The sequence below is a fragment of the Oncorhynchus masou genome, chromosome 15 (assembly GCF_036934945.1).
Source record: "Oncorhynchus masou masou isolate Uvic2021 chromosome 15, UVic_Omas_1.1, whole genome shotgun sequence".
NCBI lineage: Eukaryota > Metazoa > Chordata > Actinopteri > Salmoniformes > Salmonidae > Oncorhynchus > Oncorhynchus masou.
In genome coordinates this window covers 5,705,741-5,723,709 of record NC_088226.1, presented here as the reverse complement: position 1 = coordinate 5,723,709, position 17,969 = coordinate 5,705,741, and the positions used below count along the sequence as shown (strand labels likewise).

Below are 17,969 nucleotides of genomic sequence, written 5' to 3'. Positions count from 1 at the left end.
CCACTGATGATTGCAACTCTCGATAAGACCTATCTTTGTTATGAGGCAATCGGTACTATGATGGCTTCATAGGATTTCAACTTACATTTTTTATCTTGGGGTTTGGTGTATATTGGGTGGAAAGGGAATAAATATCCTCATGTTCTCATGAAAACAGAGTTATCTCTTTTCATCTTGGAAAAATCCAATTGTACCATTTGACATTTATTTCCCATGCTGTGGACCTAGAAAAGCATAAATGTGGAAGTATAAACACAACCCAAACACACACTGGTTTGTGAATATGTTGTATAAAGTGATTTCTAATGTGTTTTAAGATGATCTCTCCCTCTCTACAGAGCATCTTCACCTTGATGTTGGGTCCTTTCGTCTTCTTCGATGCTCAGAAGACTAAATACCTCCAGATACTCACCTCACTCATGCGCTGGATCGGTAAGAGTAACCTATCTTACCTTAAGGTATACAAACACCATAGGCTGATAAAGGTTGCTCTGGACAGACTCAAGGCATGTATCTTCAAATAATCACATTAAATGTGGATCTCAATTTATTTTGTAGGTAGAGTAATTCAAGCTGTGAAATTCCCAGGAACTTTATCGAAACGGTAAATCTGTCATGGGTATTTATTTAGGAAGTGCTTTAATGTGCATTATCTCCAAGTTTGTCGTCATGATGGAGGGTGTGTCATTCCTTCGATTAAATATCACACTCCATTATCCCCGGGTCACGGTCTCACGCCTTCTCCCAGATTGCTCTTTGTCACTGTTGCAAATGTTTAGGGAAAAAAACACTTTATTCCACCTGGCTGACGTTCTGAACCTTGGTGGGAGCAGTCCTCCTCTTCATCTTCCTCTTTCATTCCTCTCCCCTCTCCTCTCCGTGGCTCCTGTGCCTGGGTCCGTCGATCATATGGCAGTCCCGCTCCGTGTCCTGATTCCCATCTCCTCTCATCCCTCAGCCTGACAGGCCTGACAGCCCGTCCCAGGCCTGATTGGACCGTCACTCACAGGGCGACGGACGAAAATAAACCGCCCGTCCTGGACCTGCTGTTAAAATCACAACACTACTGAATCATGGCTCTGCCGCCACCCTCGTGTGGGCATACTACTGGCACCCACAACAACACACAGGGCAGAAACACACACAGGCACGCATGTGCGCACACACACACACACACACACACACACACAGTTGCGTGCACATAAACAACACACACTGTCCATTATCTGGCTATCGACAAAGCACCCTGGGATTCTGGCTACACCCCTCCCACTCCCTTTTATATCCCCGCCCTCCCCTGGCTCTACCTTTGATTGATTGGCTGTGTCACCTCTGTAGGCTTCTCTACAGCACCAGCTAATGATTCAAAATGGCCACAGTGGCAGCTCTTTGTTTCCTTACTGCACCGGTGCCACAGAGCATGGGGATAGATGGCCTGCCTTCAAAGTATAGGGCACTGAAAGCTGAGGTGTTTATGCAGCCATCAAACACAGGGTTGGAGACCATTTTAAATCCTATAAGACAAACATTATGGGACCAAAGTTTAGGAGGTACAGACGGCTGAAGAAAAATGAATGGGCTAGACAGCATGCTTGAGTCCTAAATCTCTAGGTACATTTCTAATGTTTAGCTCATCTCAGAGGAATTAACAGGAGACCTAACCTAATTGATCAATTTAATGGCACCTGTTTGAACTTGTTATCAGAATAAAAGACACCTGTCCACAACCTCAAACAGTCACACTCCAAACTCCACTATGGCCAAGACCAAAGAGCTGTCAAAGGACACCAGGAACAAAATTGTAGACCTGCACCAGGCTGGGAAGACTGAATCTGCAATAGATACGCAGCTTGGTTTGAAGAAATCAACTGTGGGAGCAATTATTAGGAAATGGAAGACATAGAAGACCACTGATAATCTCCCTCGATCTGGGGCTCCACGCAAGATCTCACCCCGTGGGGTCCAAATGATCACAAGAACGGTGAGCAAAAATCCCAGAACCACACGGGGGGACCTAGTGAATGACCTGCAGAGAGCTGGGACCAAAGTAACAAAGCCTACCATCAGTAACACACTACGCCGCCAGGGCCTCAAATCCTGCAGTGCCAGACGTGTCCCCCTGCTTAAGCCAGTACATGTCCAGGCCCGTCTGAAGTTTGCTAGAGAGCATTTGGATGATCCAGAAGAAGATTGGGAGAATGTCATATGGTCAGATGAAACCAAAATATAACTTTTTGGTAAAAACTCAACTAATTGTGTTTGGAGGACAAAGAATGCTGAGTTGCATCCAAAGAACACCATACCTACTGTGAAGCATGGGGGTGGAAACATCATGCTTTGGGGCTGTTTTTCTACAAAGGGACCAGGATGACTGATCCATGTAAAGGAAAGAATGAATGGGGCCATGTATCGTGAGATTTTGAGTGAAAATCTCCTTCCATCAGCAAGGGCATTGAAGATGAAACGTGACTGGGTCTTTCAGCATGACAATGATCCCAAACACACCGCCCGGGCAATGAAGGAGTGGCTTCGTAAGAAGAATTAAAGTCATGGAGTGGCCTAGCCAGTCTCCAGATCTCAACCTATAGAAAATCTTTGGAGGGAGTTGAAAGTCCGTGTTGCCCAGCAACAGCCCCAAAACATCACTGCTCTAGAGGATATCTGCATGGAGGAATGGGCCAAAATACCAGCAACAGTGTGTGAAAACCTTGTGAAGACTTACAGAAAACGTTTGACCTCTGTCATTGCCAACAAAGGGTATATAACAAAGTATTGAGAAACTCTTGTTATTGACCAAATACTTATTTACCACCATAATTTGCAAATAAATTCATAAAAAATCAATGTGATTTTCTGGATTTTTTCCCCCTATGTCTGTCATAGTTGAAGTGTACCTATGATGAAAATTACAGGCCTCTAACATCTTTTTAAGTGGGAGAACTTGCACAATTGGTGGCTTACTCAATACTTTTTTGCCCCACTGTTTATATAGAGTACAGGGAACATATGGTTGAATATATTATTATAGATCTACTGTCTCTTTTATATTATGACATTTCAGCTAGATCTACTGTCTCTCTTATATTATGACAGACGAGCTAGATCAACTGTCTCCATTTCACTTTGGCCATTGTTGTGGGCCTGCTCTCCCCTCAACAGCCTCAAATAGGCTATTTCATGTGGGTTGGGGTGGGGTGGCAGACACATTTCATCACTTTTCATTACATTTCATTACATCATTTCATCACATTACATTTTTATAAATTGCTTCTAAAATTAAAAATGTTATATTATTAATTTCAAACAAGGGCATTAGCATGAAAATAATTTACCAGTCCAAAACGGTGACATTGTTCCTCTTCTGCAGGCACGTTACAGATTATACACAGTGGCTACAACGGTGTCCTCTCCGTTCAAAAAATAGTCCTCCACTTGGGAATCGCTAAATTAATCATCCTACCACAATCTCTGTCTCACTTTTCCTATCAATTTCTTCTAAAATTGTGTGTACATCTGTATATCTAGACTTAGATTTGGCTTTCCCTGACTTAGTTGTCATACTGATTTGATATATAAACAGCTGAATCTGCGCGTTTACCAAAACAACGCTGTGCGTAAAATTCGTAGCTCCTTCCGAAATAAAACTTCAATAGCGAATGACTCTCTTTACGCCGGAGTTTACGACATAGGTTGGTCTTCCAACACACAACCATTGCATATTGCCATTTACCTCAGCTCATTGGCTATCTACCCAGCTAGATTTCAAGACGATCAGTGGTCATTGGGTTAAAATACAGTCAATCAACGAAACCGTGGTCATATCATATGTGCACAGTGATGTCATTACTTGTTGTCTTCAAATCGTTTTTTCTAGTCTCATTTTGACACAGAAATAGCATCTGTCTGTACTAGATTTGCTGCTAAACTGTTAGGCTGGTATAGCCAGACAAACAAGCCCTATCTAACTCTGAAAGAGAGAGCTCACTGACAATGGTCTCAAGAGTAATTGGATGCGCAATAAAAAATAGAACCGGCAAATGGATAAATGTTACTCCATTCGGTAACGCATAAATACACTGAACAAAAATATAAATGCATCATGCAACAATTTCAAAGATTTCACTTAGTTACAGTTTAAGGAAATCAGTCAATTGATATCAATTCATTAGGCCCTAATCTATGGACTTCACATGACACGGACTACAGCTGTGCATTTGTTGGTCACAGATGCCTTAAAAAAAAGGTAGTGGAGTTGTCAGAAAACCAGTCAGTATGACCGCCATTTGCCTCATGCAGCGCGACACATATTTTTTGCATAGAGTTGATCAGATTGTTGATTGTGGCCTGTGGAATGTTGTTCCGCTGTGTGAAGTTGCTGGATATTGGCGGGAACAGGAACATGCTGTCGTAAACGTCGTATCCAGAGCATCCCAAACATGTTCAATGGGTGTCATGTCTGGTGAGTATGCAGGCCATGGAAGAACTGGGACATTTTCAGCTTCCAGGAATTGTGTACAAATCCTTGTGACATGGGGCTGTGCATTATGCTGAAACATGAGGTGATGGCGGCAGATGAATGGCATGACAAAGGGCATCAGGATCTCATCACGGTATCTCAGTGCATTCAAAATGTGATTGTGTTTGTTGTCTGTAGCTTATGCCTGCTCCTACCATAACTCCACTGCCACCATGGGGCACTCTGTTCGCAATGTTGACATCAGCAAACCGCTCGCCCACACATCTGCCCGGTACAGTTAAAATTGGGTTTCGTCCGGTCTCAGAAGATCTGCAGGTGAAGAAGCCAGCTGTGGAGGTCCTGGGCTAGCATGGTTACAGGCCAGTTGGACGTACTGTCAAATTCTCTACACTGATGGCTTATGGTAGAGAAATTAACATTCAATTAATCTGGCAACAGATCTGGAGGATTTACTGTGGTCAGCATGCCAATTCATGCTCCCTCAACTTGAGACATCTGTGGCATTGTGACAAAACTGCACATTTTAGTGGCCTTTTATTGTCCCCAGGGATGTAAACAAATTTGTACACAACATGTTACCGAAATACGCTATTTGTGCATATGGGACATTTTTGGGATCTTTTATTTCCGCTCATGAAACATGGGAAGCACTTTACATGTTGCGTATATATTTTTGTTCAGTGTTTATATTTGTTTTTTTTATGGCATGATGCTCTGGCCATAAACTTAAAGCGAGTGAGTGGGTTCAGCACAAAGGGTACCACTTCAAGGCAAATAATTGATTACCGAGCCAATGCATCGTCAGCCAGAATGTATTCTGGGTCTTTTTCTCCATGACTGTTATTAAGTCATTTATACAATCTTTAGCTGTCCTTCTCTCAAAGTTACAGCCTATGGCACCAGTTCAATGTTTCCGAGGTAACATATGTTTTCCAATTCTTCGAACGTTTCCCATTTAAAAGCGATTTTGATTATGTATGTGGTCATTTCGAGGGCCTTGTGGTTAAAGAGGATGTGTTATGCTCTCAAGGCATTGATTGTCTGTCCTGTTAAAGATACTGTGCTTTATCGTTGCCCTGCAGCAAGAAAATGGGACTCGGGAGTGATTCATTTCACCTGTTATCCATTTTATCACGTGTCCTCTGACTCATCTCCTCACTCTGATTTAGCTCCACTCTTTTCACCCACTGAAGCTGCTGAATTGGAGACGTTGTTGGACTTGAATGCATACGCGTGTACTGTAGCATAGCTTATGTCTTGGCGAAGGTTGTGACTTAACAAAGCTTTGGTCTCAAGGGAGGAATTTAATACCAACTTAACGATATAATGAAACTAATAGTAAACCTGTTATTTCTGTCACGATGATGGGATTCATGATTGTTTTAAGAATGTCATTAGTATGCACTGTGAATACGTCTCTGGATTAGGCCCATGGTTTTACATCTTCATGTACCAGGTGTCTCCGAATCATCCTGTGACTCCTTCTCCGCACCTTAAAGCCCCCAAATAAGCATGAACAACAGATCCTCATTAATGTTAATGAAGAGTTACTAACAAAACAAAACCCTCAAATGTAAGAATATTTCTTTTTTTATGAGACAGCTTATGAGGAGACTGAGAATGTCTTAAGACGTGTTTGAAACTCGTAACAAGTCCTCCAGGGTTTTTTGTTTTTAGTCAAATGATTTTCATAATGACACTGATGTTGTACAGTATGATACGCTTTTAGACAGCAATTATATTAATGTTCTTGTCACTCTGAAACCATATCACAACATCGAACCACATTATTCACATTTTTCACAGGATTCTCACCTATTGACAACTCATATTTTAATAAGCAATTAGTACTACTGAGTTTTTCCTTTTTTTGCCAACCAGTGTGCAGTTATCCTTAAAATATAACTGCATTATAGCAAACTGTCTTACAAAACTGACAGTGCATGTTAGTCACCTTTTTCTTCATTTTTACATTAACCTGCATTTGCTGGATTTAATGACTTTCCACCACTATTTGTCTTCCCCATTTGCTGGATTTAATGACTTTCCACCACTATTTGTCTTCCCCATTTGCTGGATTTAATGACTTTCCACCACTATTTGTTTTCCCCATTTGCTGGATTGAATGACTTTCCACCACTTTTGTCTTCCCCCACTGAGGACATGACTTACATAGTAGTCCATATATGTATTCCTCTTGTAACTCCATCTCCTGTCCCGGTTGTGATCCCATCTCTCAGCTTGTAGCTGCTTCTGTCCATGGTCCCACTTCGCTGGAGCCGTTAGAAACTATTTGTGTAGCCCTGTTTCCAGACCCATTTGTGTTTCCTGTTCGTGTTCCTGTTTATTATTCCTCCTACTCTATACTCGTTTCCCCTGACCCATCTTTTAATGTCACAGTTCTGTTGCCTGATGACCTCATAGGTTCTTAGGTGAATGACAATATCGCTCACATACTGCACCCAGTCTCTATGAACTCCCATAGGTGCTCACACACTCGTTTGTTGAAACCCATCTCCATTGGGTGAGTTATGTGAATAGATAAAGCTTGCTGCCTTGTTACCTTGTCCCCATCCTCTCTAGCAGCACACTGTGAAGAGAAAGAGGGGGATCATTATCTGCACTCGACAGCAGACCGGGAGAAGGGTTAAGAGCCGGCACTTTAATAGATATTGAGTGGAGAGGAATAGACGGAAAGGCACCTAGCTCGGTAAACGAGCATTAATCACCCCGCTTCTGTCTCCACAGGGATGGATGGATGGATAGGTGAAGAACCTCCGAGGCGCTATTTATTACCCTTACAGCCATGGCATATAGATCCTACTGTATGCTGGGAATGGGGAAATCATGCATTCTGAGAACACTGTCCTCCCACTGTCACATTTGTTTTTCTAGACATGGTGAACTACACCACCACCCCAGCCAAGCTTTGTGTGGAGTAACCTCCGGCTCAATAGGAAAAGAGGCTGTGAAATGAACTAGGGCTGTTACTCTCTCTGGAGAAATGAATAGCTGAAACCACAGGCCCCAGCCCACAGTGATCTGTGGATCCCTATCCAGTCCATCCCACTGTCTTGGTTTAAGGAGTAACCAGGGAGTGTGACAGCTATCTATTGCCATTTCAAGCAGAGAGAGAGGGTAGTATTTGTTTTTGAAGGTCAGGGAGGGACCTCTACTAGTGGCTGATTGAGCAGAACCTAAGAGTTTGCCCAGAGAGGCTCATGCAGAGTGCGTCTCACAGGGAATGTTGAAGTATGGCTGGGCGTTCATTAACTTTCCAACATCAGCACAGTTCAGAAGTCCTGAAAATTGCATTAAAGGAAAACTCCAGATTCGAATGCATCATTCCTTTTCTTATCACAACGGACATTACTTCTAGACCACGGAGTTGTTCAGATAGAAAATAGGTCTTCAATCAAATGTATTTATAAAGCCCTTTTGACATCAGCCGATGTCACAAAGTGCTGTACAGAAACCCAGCCAAAACCCCAAACAGCAACCAATGCAGATGTAGATGTCTTAGTTTGACACTTCTCTTTCAGAAACAAAACATAAACCGAGCTCAGATCCTAGGTCCGCTTTACTCACATCTCTGGTGACTTTTGATATATAGAGAAATACATGTGGGCAGCGTTTTTCCCTATTTGTTTTTGGGCACCTCTCCTTGATCCTGTTTAGCATTGGTGTTTGGTGTTTCATTTTGTAATGAGAACTTAGTTTTGATAGTGAACACAATTTCTAGGGGGTAATTAGGGGACAACTTGAAGGATGTGTTCTGCTGTGGTGTTGCCTGGGGTCAGTTGTAGCTCAATACCCTGACAGCTAAGCCCTTAATCATGACTGTTGACTTCCCGCTCACCTCACCGTGTTGTCATCGTCGCCTCCATTTCCTTGTCTGAGAGGGAGGTGAGGGAGGACTGAGAATGTAAGACACAGTGCTTCTAGAATGTAGTTTTAACCACAGTCTGGTGTTGTAGTTTATGCTCTTTCTCAGGGTTTCGTCATTAATCTGCAGGAATACTAGAGGTCAAATGCACAACTTGCTTTGAACATTTTACGTTTGTCTCATTTGAAAAAAAATGTCAGGTCTGAACAGGATTTGATATTGAAGACAGAAGCAGACGAGAATTTGCTTTATTCTTATCTTGTCTGCCTTGTACGTCCATTGCATCATTAACGAAGCGTTCTATGCTCAATAAATTATTTGAAATGGTCAGAAGAAAAAATACATTTATATTCTGCACTCACTGAATGTTTAATTACTATTGGATGGGTGTTTTAGCTAACCTGGTGCAACCACCCACAGAATTTACATAAACATTTGACTTCTATTAGTTTGTTATGCAATATTTTTTAAATGTCATCAGTAGCACAGAAGAGGTTGTTGGTTTTAAACGTTTGCGGTTGAGAAGTTGAAGGGGGAAAGAAAATAACTGACCTCAAGGCAGCCTCAAGCGGATGTGTTTTCGAGATCCCAGTGTTTGGAGCGTGGCTTAGCTCAGCCTTATGGTAAAGAAGGTAGGTGCATTTTGTTTCTTATCTTTGGCCTAATGTGCAATTTGCAGCGGCATGGCTGAGTGATTGGACTAATTGATGTTTTCTTGAACACTGTAGATAACGTCATGGAGTTGAACTCTGCTCTGCCCGGTGGAGTTGAGCTGCTGTATGGGGTGTTAAATGGCAGCCCTGCTGCGGTACTGCACACCCTGATCGCGGGGCTTGTCTCGAAGTAGCCAGGCTAGCAGGCCATTATCACCAGCTATCACACACGCCGTGGCTGTCCTGTCCCCCTGCTTCTGAACCAAGACTATGCCATTATAGGACATCACCAAAAATCATCTGCAGTAAAAGATTCTGCAAACCTAGAAGTCGGGCAAACTGCCAGAGCTGCTCATGACCACTGAGACTCAACCAAGTGGTCTCATCATGGAGCACCTCATTTAAAGGGCAACTCCACCACTTTTCAAACTCATTTTCATTATCTCCAGCACAATACGAGTGTCTACATATGTGAAAACTGTGCATTTATATGTTTTATAGAAATCAAGAACATTAAAATGTTTTAAACACTATGAGATTCGTGGTGAAGTGGGGAGCAAGAAAATACCCTCACTCTGGCTAGACACTTTTTAAATATTTTTACTTTTAATCCTATCCTGTGATGAGAGAATGTCCTTTCTTGTTGTTTTAACCTGTCTAGGACTGGCGGAACCCCCGCAACAGCCGGTGAAAGTGCTGGGCGCCAAATTCAAAACAACAAAATCTCATAATTAAAATTCCTCAAGCATACAAGTATTTTACACCATTTTAAAGATACAATTCTCGTTAATCCAGCCACAGTGTCTGATTTCAAAAAGGATTTACAGCGAAAGCACCACAAACAATTATGTTAGGTCACCACCAAGCCACAGAAAAACACAGCCATTTTTCCAGCCAAAGAGAGGAGTCACACAAAGCTGAAATAGAGATAAAATGAATCGCTAACCTTTGATGATCTTCATCAGATGACACTCATAGGACTTCATGTTACACAATACATGTATGTTTTGTTTGATAAAGTTCATATTTATATAAAAAAATCTGAGTTTACATTGGCACGTTACGTTCAGTAGTTACAAAACATGCTGTGATTGTGCAGAGAGCCACATCAATTTACAGAAATACTCATAATAAACATTGATAAAGATACGACTACTATACATGGAACTTTAGATAAACCTCTCCTTAATGCAACCGCTGTGTCAGATTTTTTTAAACTTTACGGAGAAAGCAAACCATGCAATAATCTGAGTACAGCCTTTATACAACAAAGCAGCCAAAAAGATACCCGCCATATTGGGTAGTCAACATTACTCAGAAATAGCATTTTAAATATTCCCTTACCTTTGATGATCTTCATCAGAATGCACTTCCAGGAATCCCAGTTCCACCATAAATGTTTGATTTGTTCGATAATGTCCATCAGTTATGTCCAAATATCTTCTTTTGTTAGGGCGATGGGTAAACAAATCCAAAAGCGATTTCAGGTCGCGCCGAACGTGGGACGAAAAGTTCATAAACATACCACACACAGTATGGAATCAATCTTTCGGATGTTTTTTTAACATAAACCGTCATTAATGTTCCATCCGGACAATTCCTTTGTCTGTACAAATGAAGTGGAACGTAGCTACCTTTCACATGAGCGCGCCAGACTGAGGCTGTGGCTCTCTGCCAGACCACTCACTCAAAGAGCTCTTATGAGCCCCTCCTTTAGAGTAGAATCCTCAAAACAGGTTCTAAATACTGTTGGCATCTAGTGGAAGCCTTGGGAAGTGAAACATAACTAATATCACCCTGTATCTTCAATGTGGGCTGAGTTGAAAAACTACAAAACTCAGATTTCGCACTTCCTGGTTGGATTTCTTCTCAGTTTGTTGCCCGCCATATGAGTTCTGTTATACTCACAGACATCATTCAAACAGTTTTAGACACTTCAGAGTGTTTTCTATCCAATACTAATAATAATATGCATATATTTGCTTCTGGGACAGAGTAGGAGGCAGTTCACTCTGGGCACGCTATTCATCCAAAAGTGAAAATGCTGCCCCCTATCCCAAAAAGGCTAACCACAGATCATAGAAATACTGTTTTCACAAATCATGTATATACTGGTTTGGTGCTGGAGGTAATGAATGGGAGGTTGAAAAGAGGTGGAAATGCCCTTTTATTAATGATGGGATGATTGCTGCAAAGGAGTGTTGCTGGAGTTGGACTTGGATTTTAATCTATTAAGCAATGGAAGTAGCAAGAGGCCAGTTTGTATACCAGTAGAGATTAATGTTCCTATCTGCTGTCAAAGCCTTTGCTAGAATAATATCCCATATGTCTTTTAATGTCAGAAAGATGAAAGTACATGAAAAGCCCTTGACCTGACAACTGTTATTATAGACTCTTCTTACCACATGAAGCGCAAAAGCATTGCTACAGAGAGTGTACTACTCACAAAATCAGAACAGTGGTGTGCTTCAAAGCTCCTCACCTGAAGTCATTTTGTGCTCATTAATGAAGTCAAGGAAACCCGTCCCAGGGCAGCGGCTGAAGAGGAGTCCCTCTTCCACAGATACTGTATTCTACAGCTACTTGGGGGGTTGAGAGTGCCGGCCAACCTTGGCTTAACCGCAAACGCTTTGTTTGCTACCACTGGAGATACAACTGTAAGTGCCTCCTCTGGAGGGCGTTTAAATTGAAACATTCCCCACAAGGTCATTGCCATCCCCATTGAAGTGCTATATATCACCGGTAGCAGTTATGTGGATATGACTGTTTGACACCTACGCAATGCACTCCGTTCCTCCCCGATGCCGTGTGACGAGTGTAACCTGCAGACAGGCGTGAAGAGCAGAGAGTGTTAATGTAAAAGTCCAGGTAATCACCATATCATCAGAGATATCTCTGCAAAGAAAATGTCTCATCCCATCTGAATTAATTTGTTTTTCACCTGTGTCCATCGATGGGGAGGCAAGAAGGAGTTTCCATTGTTAGTTGAGGATTACCAGGAGGATGAAACGAGTGCTTCAGATTAGACTCCCATCGGGAAGTCAATGACACTGCCCTTTAGAGAGAGTAGAGCAATATGGCTGCAATAAGGAATGTCAAATGTATATATTTTTTGATGCAATACTGGCTCTATGCTATCACCAATGGCTGGTTATCTTGTAATCTGACTAACTGCGTTGGATTTTCTCTCCAGACATACTGTCCCCATGCCTCTAAAGCCCTCCTAGTGATCAAAGATTTCCTCCTATTCTTTGCCGTTAGACAGATAAAACCAGTGAGATTCATAGCTAAGTACTATAAAACCCACACATGGTTGCCCTAACTCGTGTAGCATGATCCAGTTGCAAAGGAATGATGAATGAGTACATTATCAAAATGTACTTTGTTCTACTTAGTGTTCTTTCATCTGATCGACTTTCAATCTCTTTCAAAGATAAGAGGAGTTAGTTCAGTGCCTTAAGTAAGACAAATGAGGCCTTGTCTTTAATGAGTTAATGGGCACTAAAGCATGATAGTTGGGATCAGAGCCATAGAGAAATTCTCTGTCACTCCAACTTCTCTGCCATAGGAGAGAAATTCTGTCACTCCAACTTTAGGGGACAGAACTACAGTAGAAGGGTCGACTATGCTTTTTTACCTTTGAACCTCACTTGTTCTCTGTCACAGATGTGTGTTTTTCAAGCAGCTGCCAAAGTAATTATTTAAGTTGTGACCTGGCTATGGCGTCCCGATCTATAACCCAGATGGTAGCACCAGTTATTTGGGTGGGTTCCATTCAGCCGCTCCAGTATACCTGCTCAAAATGGAGCCGTGTCAAATATTGCTACCAATGTCATTCCATTCTAATACCATGTGATGCATCCTGACCTGAAAGTCATGGTTAAAAAAAGATCTTTCCCCCAAACTCTCCCTGCCCTTCACACTGTCTGATCAGCCTGTGTAGATACCCGCGGAGCCGCTATGCCTTTTTGCCATTCACTATCAATTTGAGGCGTGATGCCGAGCCTCCTTGTCCCAACCTTAGCCTGTGACGCCATATGGTGGGAAAAGAGCAAAGTTCTCTATCAGCTTTTTAAAGCGTGGCCCTTCCCTCATAAAAGAGCCAGTCACTGACCGTGTCACCAGGGGTTTTACAGTTCAAACCCTGCCGAGAGGAGCGCGCTGGGCTCCGGCATCAGAGGCAGATACATCAAGATGAAGAAGACTGTAACATAAATACCAGTGCCATTTTCCTCCAGGCTTCCATGGGCCTCACCGAGGGGATAAGAGGGGAGTGTGATGAATCACTGTGCTTGTTGCACCACGACAACCTAACATTTCAGCCTTGCTGGCAGAGAAAAGACGTGTTACTCTGGTGAAGGTTAAGCATCTGTACACTAGGTGTGCGTGGCGTCCCGTCCTATAAGACTCTTAATTAAACGCCCTCCGCTCATGTTCCTTCCTTTTTAGCCTGTTACCGTTAATGTCAGGGAATAGAGGAGAAGCGTCTCCCGCTGTCACTCCTCTGTCATGACCAGCGGGACGGCTCCTTTTGATGGCTGTTTCACACACAGCGGTTGTACATTACTTCTCGGGGAGAGAGAGGGAGAGTACAGCAGGCAGACTGTCATACAGCACATTGTGTTCCATGCCTGAAGTGAGAGGGACAGCTGATGACTATCCCCACCTACAGTCTCTCATGTCCAGTTCGATGAAGATACAAAGACAACGTCACTACAATACATACTGTATTCTCAGAGTCCCAATGTGGCTCAAGTTAGCACATTGAGTGTTGACCTCATCTGCATAGTTTTTCCATATGTTTTGACGTGATGTCTTTGGGGATTATACTTGTTGTGAAGGTGTTATTTGCTCTTATTTGCCGATGTCCTTGAGTGCTGGTCCACTGCCCACTGTCCCATTCTCTACATAGACTGTGTTAAAACAGGATTCTGCTCTGGCTGCTTCTCCTGCCCTGAGCCAATGTTGACAATGGATGTAGGCCAGGTATCCATTTAATCTTGACTATCTGAGCTTTAATCCTCAACAGGTCTGGGGCTTTGGCCACTGCTGGGCATCTTTATCTCAGTGTCCACCCCAAACTAAGTCCACACAAAGCACAAGGGAAAACTTGTTTTTAAGAGTATCTTGTCCTATTTTAAGATGAGTATGTAATCACATTAATCAAATTAAGATGTTTGCATTTAGCCTGTTAGTTAACAACTCGTCTTATTTCTGCTTGTTCTCTCCAAAGGCATAATCCCACTACTTGTTAGCTATCCTACTACCTCTGTCATTGGTCGTTTTTCCCCCATCCCCTCCTCGGAACATTTTGTCCTTGTAATTGGAGTGAATCATTTCATCCCCCTGACATACATTAAAGTGCTATGGCAGAAGTACACAGTACCTGATTAATAGGGGCAGATTAAAACTCCACGTTCCCAGCCCCTTTCCCCCTTGCTAGCTCTGGAATATTTCACCTGTGCCATGAAGAGTGTAAAAAAACCCTAAGAGTGGAGGATTGGATCAGAGGACTCCACTCCTATCCCGACCTCACCTAATGCTAGTGGGAGACCTTGAAGGAGGATGAGGCTGCCGGTGGCACCCCTCTCCCACGTCTCCTCCCCATACCCCCTTCCACCGCCCCAGTTGCTGCAGATGAATTGGTAATCCGCTGGCCCCTCACTCAGGCCCTATCTAAAGAGCCAATCCATCCTCCCCCCTGACACTGATGGGTTGCCTCTCCTGGCAATTGGGCCCAGATGGATGTTGGTGATATTGCCGGCATGTACAAGAGCGCTTTGGCTCTACTCTAACCTGCATAGCTACACAGGGCTGTGTGGGTGTGTTTTGAAGTGGGGTCCTAGTGGCATGGTGTAGTGGGGTGAGTAGTGAAGCAATGTGCGTTCTGAACGTCACGCCGTGTGAGTGTGATGAAAGCTGAGGAGTGGGCCGTGGAGTGCGTCTGTGACCAATTCCCAGTTTAATGGCCTGATTGGGTTTGGGAAGGTGGGGTGGGGGGTGGGGGGGGACAGGCAGGACTCTTGAGCCTTTAACAAGACTGGCATCCATGCTTAAAGCTCTGATTTAGTAACGCCCAGCCCAACAGCCACAGAGGCAGTCGCACCAATCGATTTGGGGATGGCCTTTGCACAAACAGTATGAGGTGGAGATGCTGACGCCTTTTGTACCACCCAGCCTTCAACCTCTGCTGACTTTGGGTTGGATGAACTGAGAGTCAGAGAGCCTTCACATACTGTATATAATCCATAGCATTCCTATAGGCTGTAGTCTTTGCCTGCGGGATAGTTTCTGGATCAGGCAGCTGGAAGGCAATATCTTACTAAGTGGTTTCAGTATCATCCTCATGTGGCATAAGGCCTCCTGCCCTTTGATGGGGGGGGAGTTTAGTTCATAACTAGATGGACTGCATATTGTTTCTGCAGTCAGCTGACTGATGCTGGCTTGTGTTTCTACCTGGATGGCCATGCTCAGGCATTAGCAGCATGGAGAACAGAGGAGGAAGCTGAGTTATGTGTCCGTCCTGGCCAGCTCAGCACTCTCCCACAGCCCATTAGGGCCTAAACAATCTTGCCTTGTCAACATTAATCGCTTTCAGATTAGCAATGGTAAAAGGCTTGCCCTTTAAAAGGTATTTTTAAAAACAGTGGTGCTATAATGAAAGGTAGGGGTGTATTAGGGGAGGGCTACATAAAGGGATCATTCCAGAGGTTTGACCCTAATCTGACCTCTGGGATGTTGCAATATCTGGATCCATCAAAAGCATTCAGGGATTAAGCGGTGTGTAGCTTTGCCTAGTTGGCATGCACCGGATCACAATTTGGTATCAGAAATATACAATAATGTGAACCGGGTGACCCGAAGTCGAATGTCATAAAAATGTATATTTATTATTGGTATCCTTAAATGCCTCCATGTCATTTCTTTACTTGGCCAATCCTATTACTGTTGTCATGAGATGATGTAGGTGTATTATAGATTTGGCCAATATTTAGCTTACAATTTAATTCACTTTTTACATTAAATATTATACTTTACTCTTGAGGATTTTTGTGTTTTAGTTTGCATGCAACCAAGTAAAATATGGGTTTGATTTGGTCTAAATTGTCAAATGAAAGGAAATTTGAGCTTTATTTTACCGTAACAGCTTCCCTTTCAACTCTCCTAGTAGATAGCCTCAAGGGAGCCTTGATTTAAACTGCATGAGGTTATAACAGTCCCTCTGTGGGATTACCTTTTGAAATGTCGTATACACACACACTCTTCTTGTTTGTTTTGGTGTTGTCACATCACTTAACTCCAGTACCCACTGTTTTTCTGTGTGTCTTTCAGCGTTCACCATGATGATTATCCTGGCTCTGATCCGTATTGGTAAAGGCCGGGGCGAAGGCCACCCCCGTATGGCCCAGATCTCTGGGGTGCCAAACCTGTTTGGAGTGTGTGTCTACTCCTTCATGTGCCAGCACTCCCTGCCCTCCCTGGTGACGCCCATCTCTGATAAGAGGCGTGTGGGTACCCTGGTGGTGTGTGACTATGTCCTCATCCTTGGCTTCTATGGCCTGCTCTCCTTCACAGCCATCTTCTGCTTCGACAGCTCGCTGCTACACGACATGTACACCCTCAACTTCACTGACAACTGTGACGTGCTGGACATCCCCGCTTTGCGCTACTTCCTGGGCCTCTTCCCCGTCTTCACCATCAGCACCAACTTCCCCATCATCGCAGTCACGCTGCGCAACAACTGGAAGACCCTCTTCCACCGCGACGGGGGCACCTACCCCTGGGTGGTTGACCGCATCGTCTTCCCCCTCATCACCCTGGTGCCGCCCATCATCGTGGCCTTCTGTACCCACAACCTGGAGTCCTTGGTGGGCATCACGGGCGCCTACGCTGGCACGGGCATCCAGTACGTCATCCCCGCCCTGCTGGTGTACTTTGGCCGGCGCCACCTGGTGCCTATGCTGGGCACGGACGAGGTCAACAAGCACCAGTCCCCGTTCCGCCACACCTTCTGGGTGTGGTTTGTAGTGGTTTGGGCTACCTTCTGCCTCATGTTTGTCACAGCCAACATCATCCTGGAGGACACCAAGAAATGAGGACACGGACTGGTTGTGAAAGACCGGTTTCTCTGTGTGGGTGTCTTGTATTTCTACATTCTCTCTACCTGAGGCCTTCCAGAACATGGTACAGGTCGGACGGTGTGCCTTTTTATGCTGCTCTTGTAGCATGGGAAACCTTTTTAATTACAGCGGTAATCAGCAGTTGAAACCATTATCAGTACAAAGGATGGGAGTGTAACCCTCCTCCCCACCCCTGTGTCAGTACAAAGGATGGGACTGGAGAAATGTAACCATTATAAAGTGTCCTCCCCACCCCTGTGTCAGTACAAAGGATGGGACTGGAGAAATGTAACCATTATAAAGTGTCCTCCCCACCCCTGTGTCAGTAAAAAGGATGGGACTGGAGAAATGTAACCATTATAAAGTGTCCTCCCCACCCCTGTGTCAGTAAAAAGGATGGGACTGGAGAAATGTAACCATTATAAAGTGTCCTCCCCACCCCTGTGTCAGTAAAAAGGATGGGACTGGAGAAATGTAACCATTATAAAGTGTCCTCCCCACCCCTGTGTCAGTAAAAAGGATGGGACTGGAGAAATGTAACCATTATAAAGTGTCCTCCCCACCCCTGTGTCAGTAAAAAGGATTGGACTGGAGAAATGTGGAGAAAACCATTATAAAGTGTCCTCCCCACCCCTGTGTCAGTAAAAAGGATGGGACTGGAGAAATGTAACCATTATAAAGTGTCCTCCCCACCCCTGTGTCAGTAAAAAGGATTGGACTGGAGAAATGTAACCATTTATCAAATTCATGGACTAGCCATCCATGATATCAAAAGGATATTTTTAACAATGTTTTAAAGCGATATAGTGTTTATTTACATTTACTTTGTTTAC

General features: G+C 43.7%; 1 protein-coding gene across 1 annotated transcript in view; it reads left to right on the top strand.

Annotated features, from left to right (window-relative positions):
* LOC135555394 (transmembrane protein 104-like) overlaps positions 1-17,292 on the top strand; it is a 79,329-nt gene extending 62,037 nt beyond the window's left edge. The window contains exons 9-10 of the mRNA XM_064987776.1: positions 339-432; positions 16,349-17,292. Of these exons, the coding sequence (XP_064843848.1) occupies positions 339-432; positions 16,349-17,112 (858 nt within the window). The 3' untranslated portion in view covers positions 17,113-17,292. The remainder of the gene's footprint in view (positions 1-338; positions 433-16,348) is intronic.
* Positions 17,293-17,969: the final 677 nt, after the last annotated feature.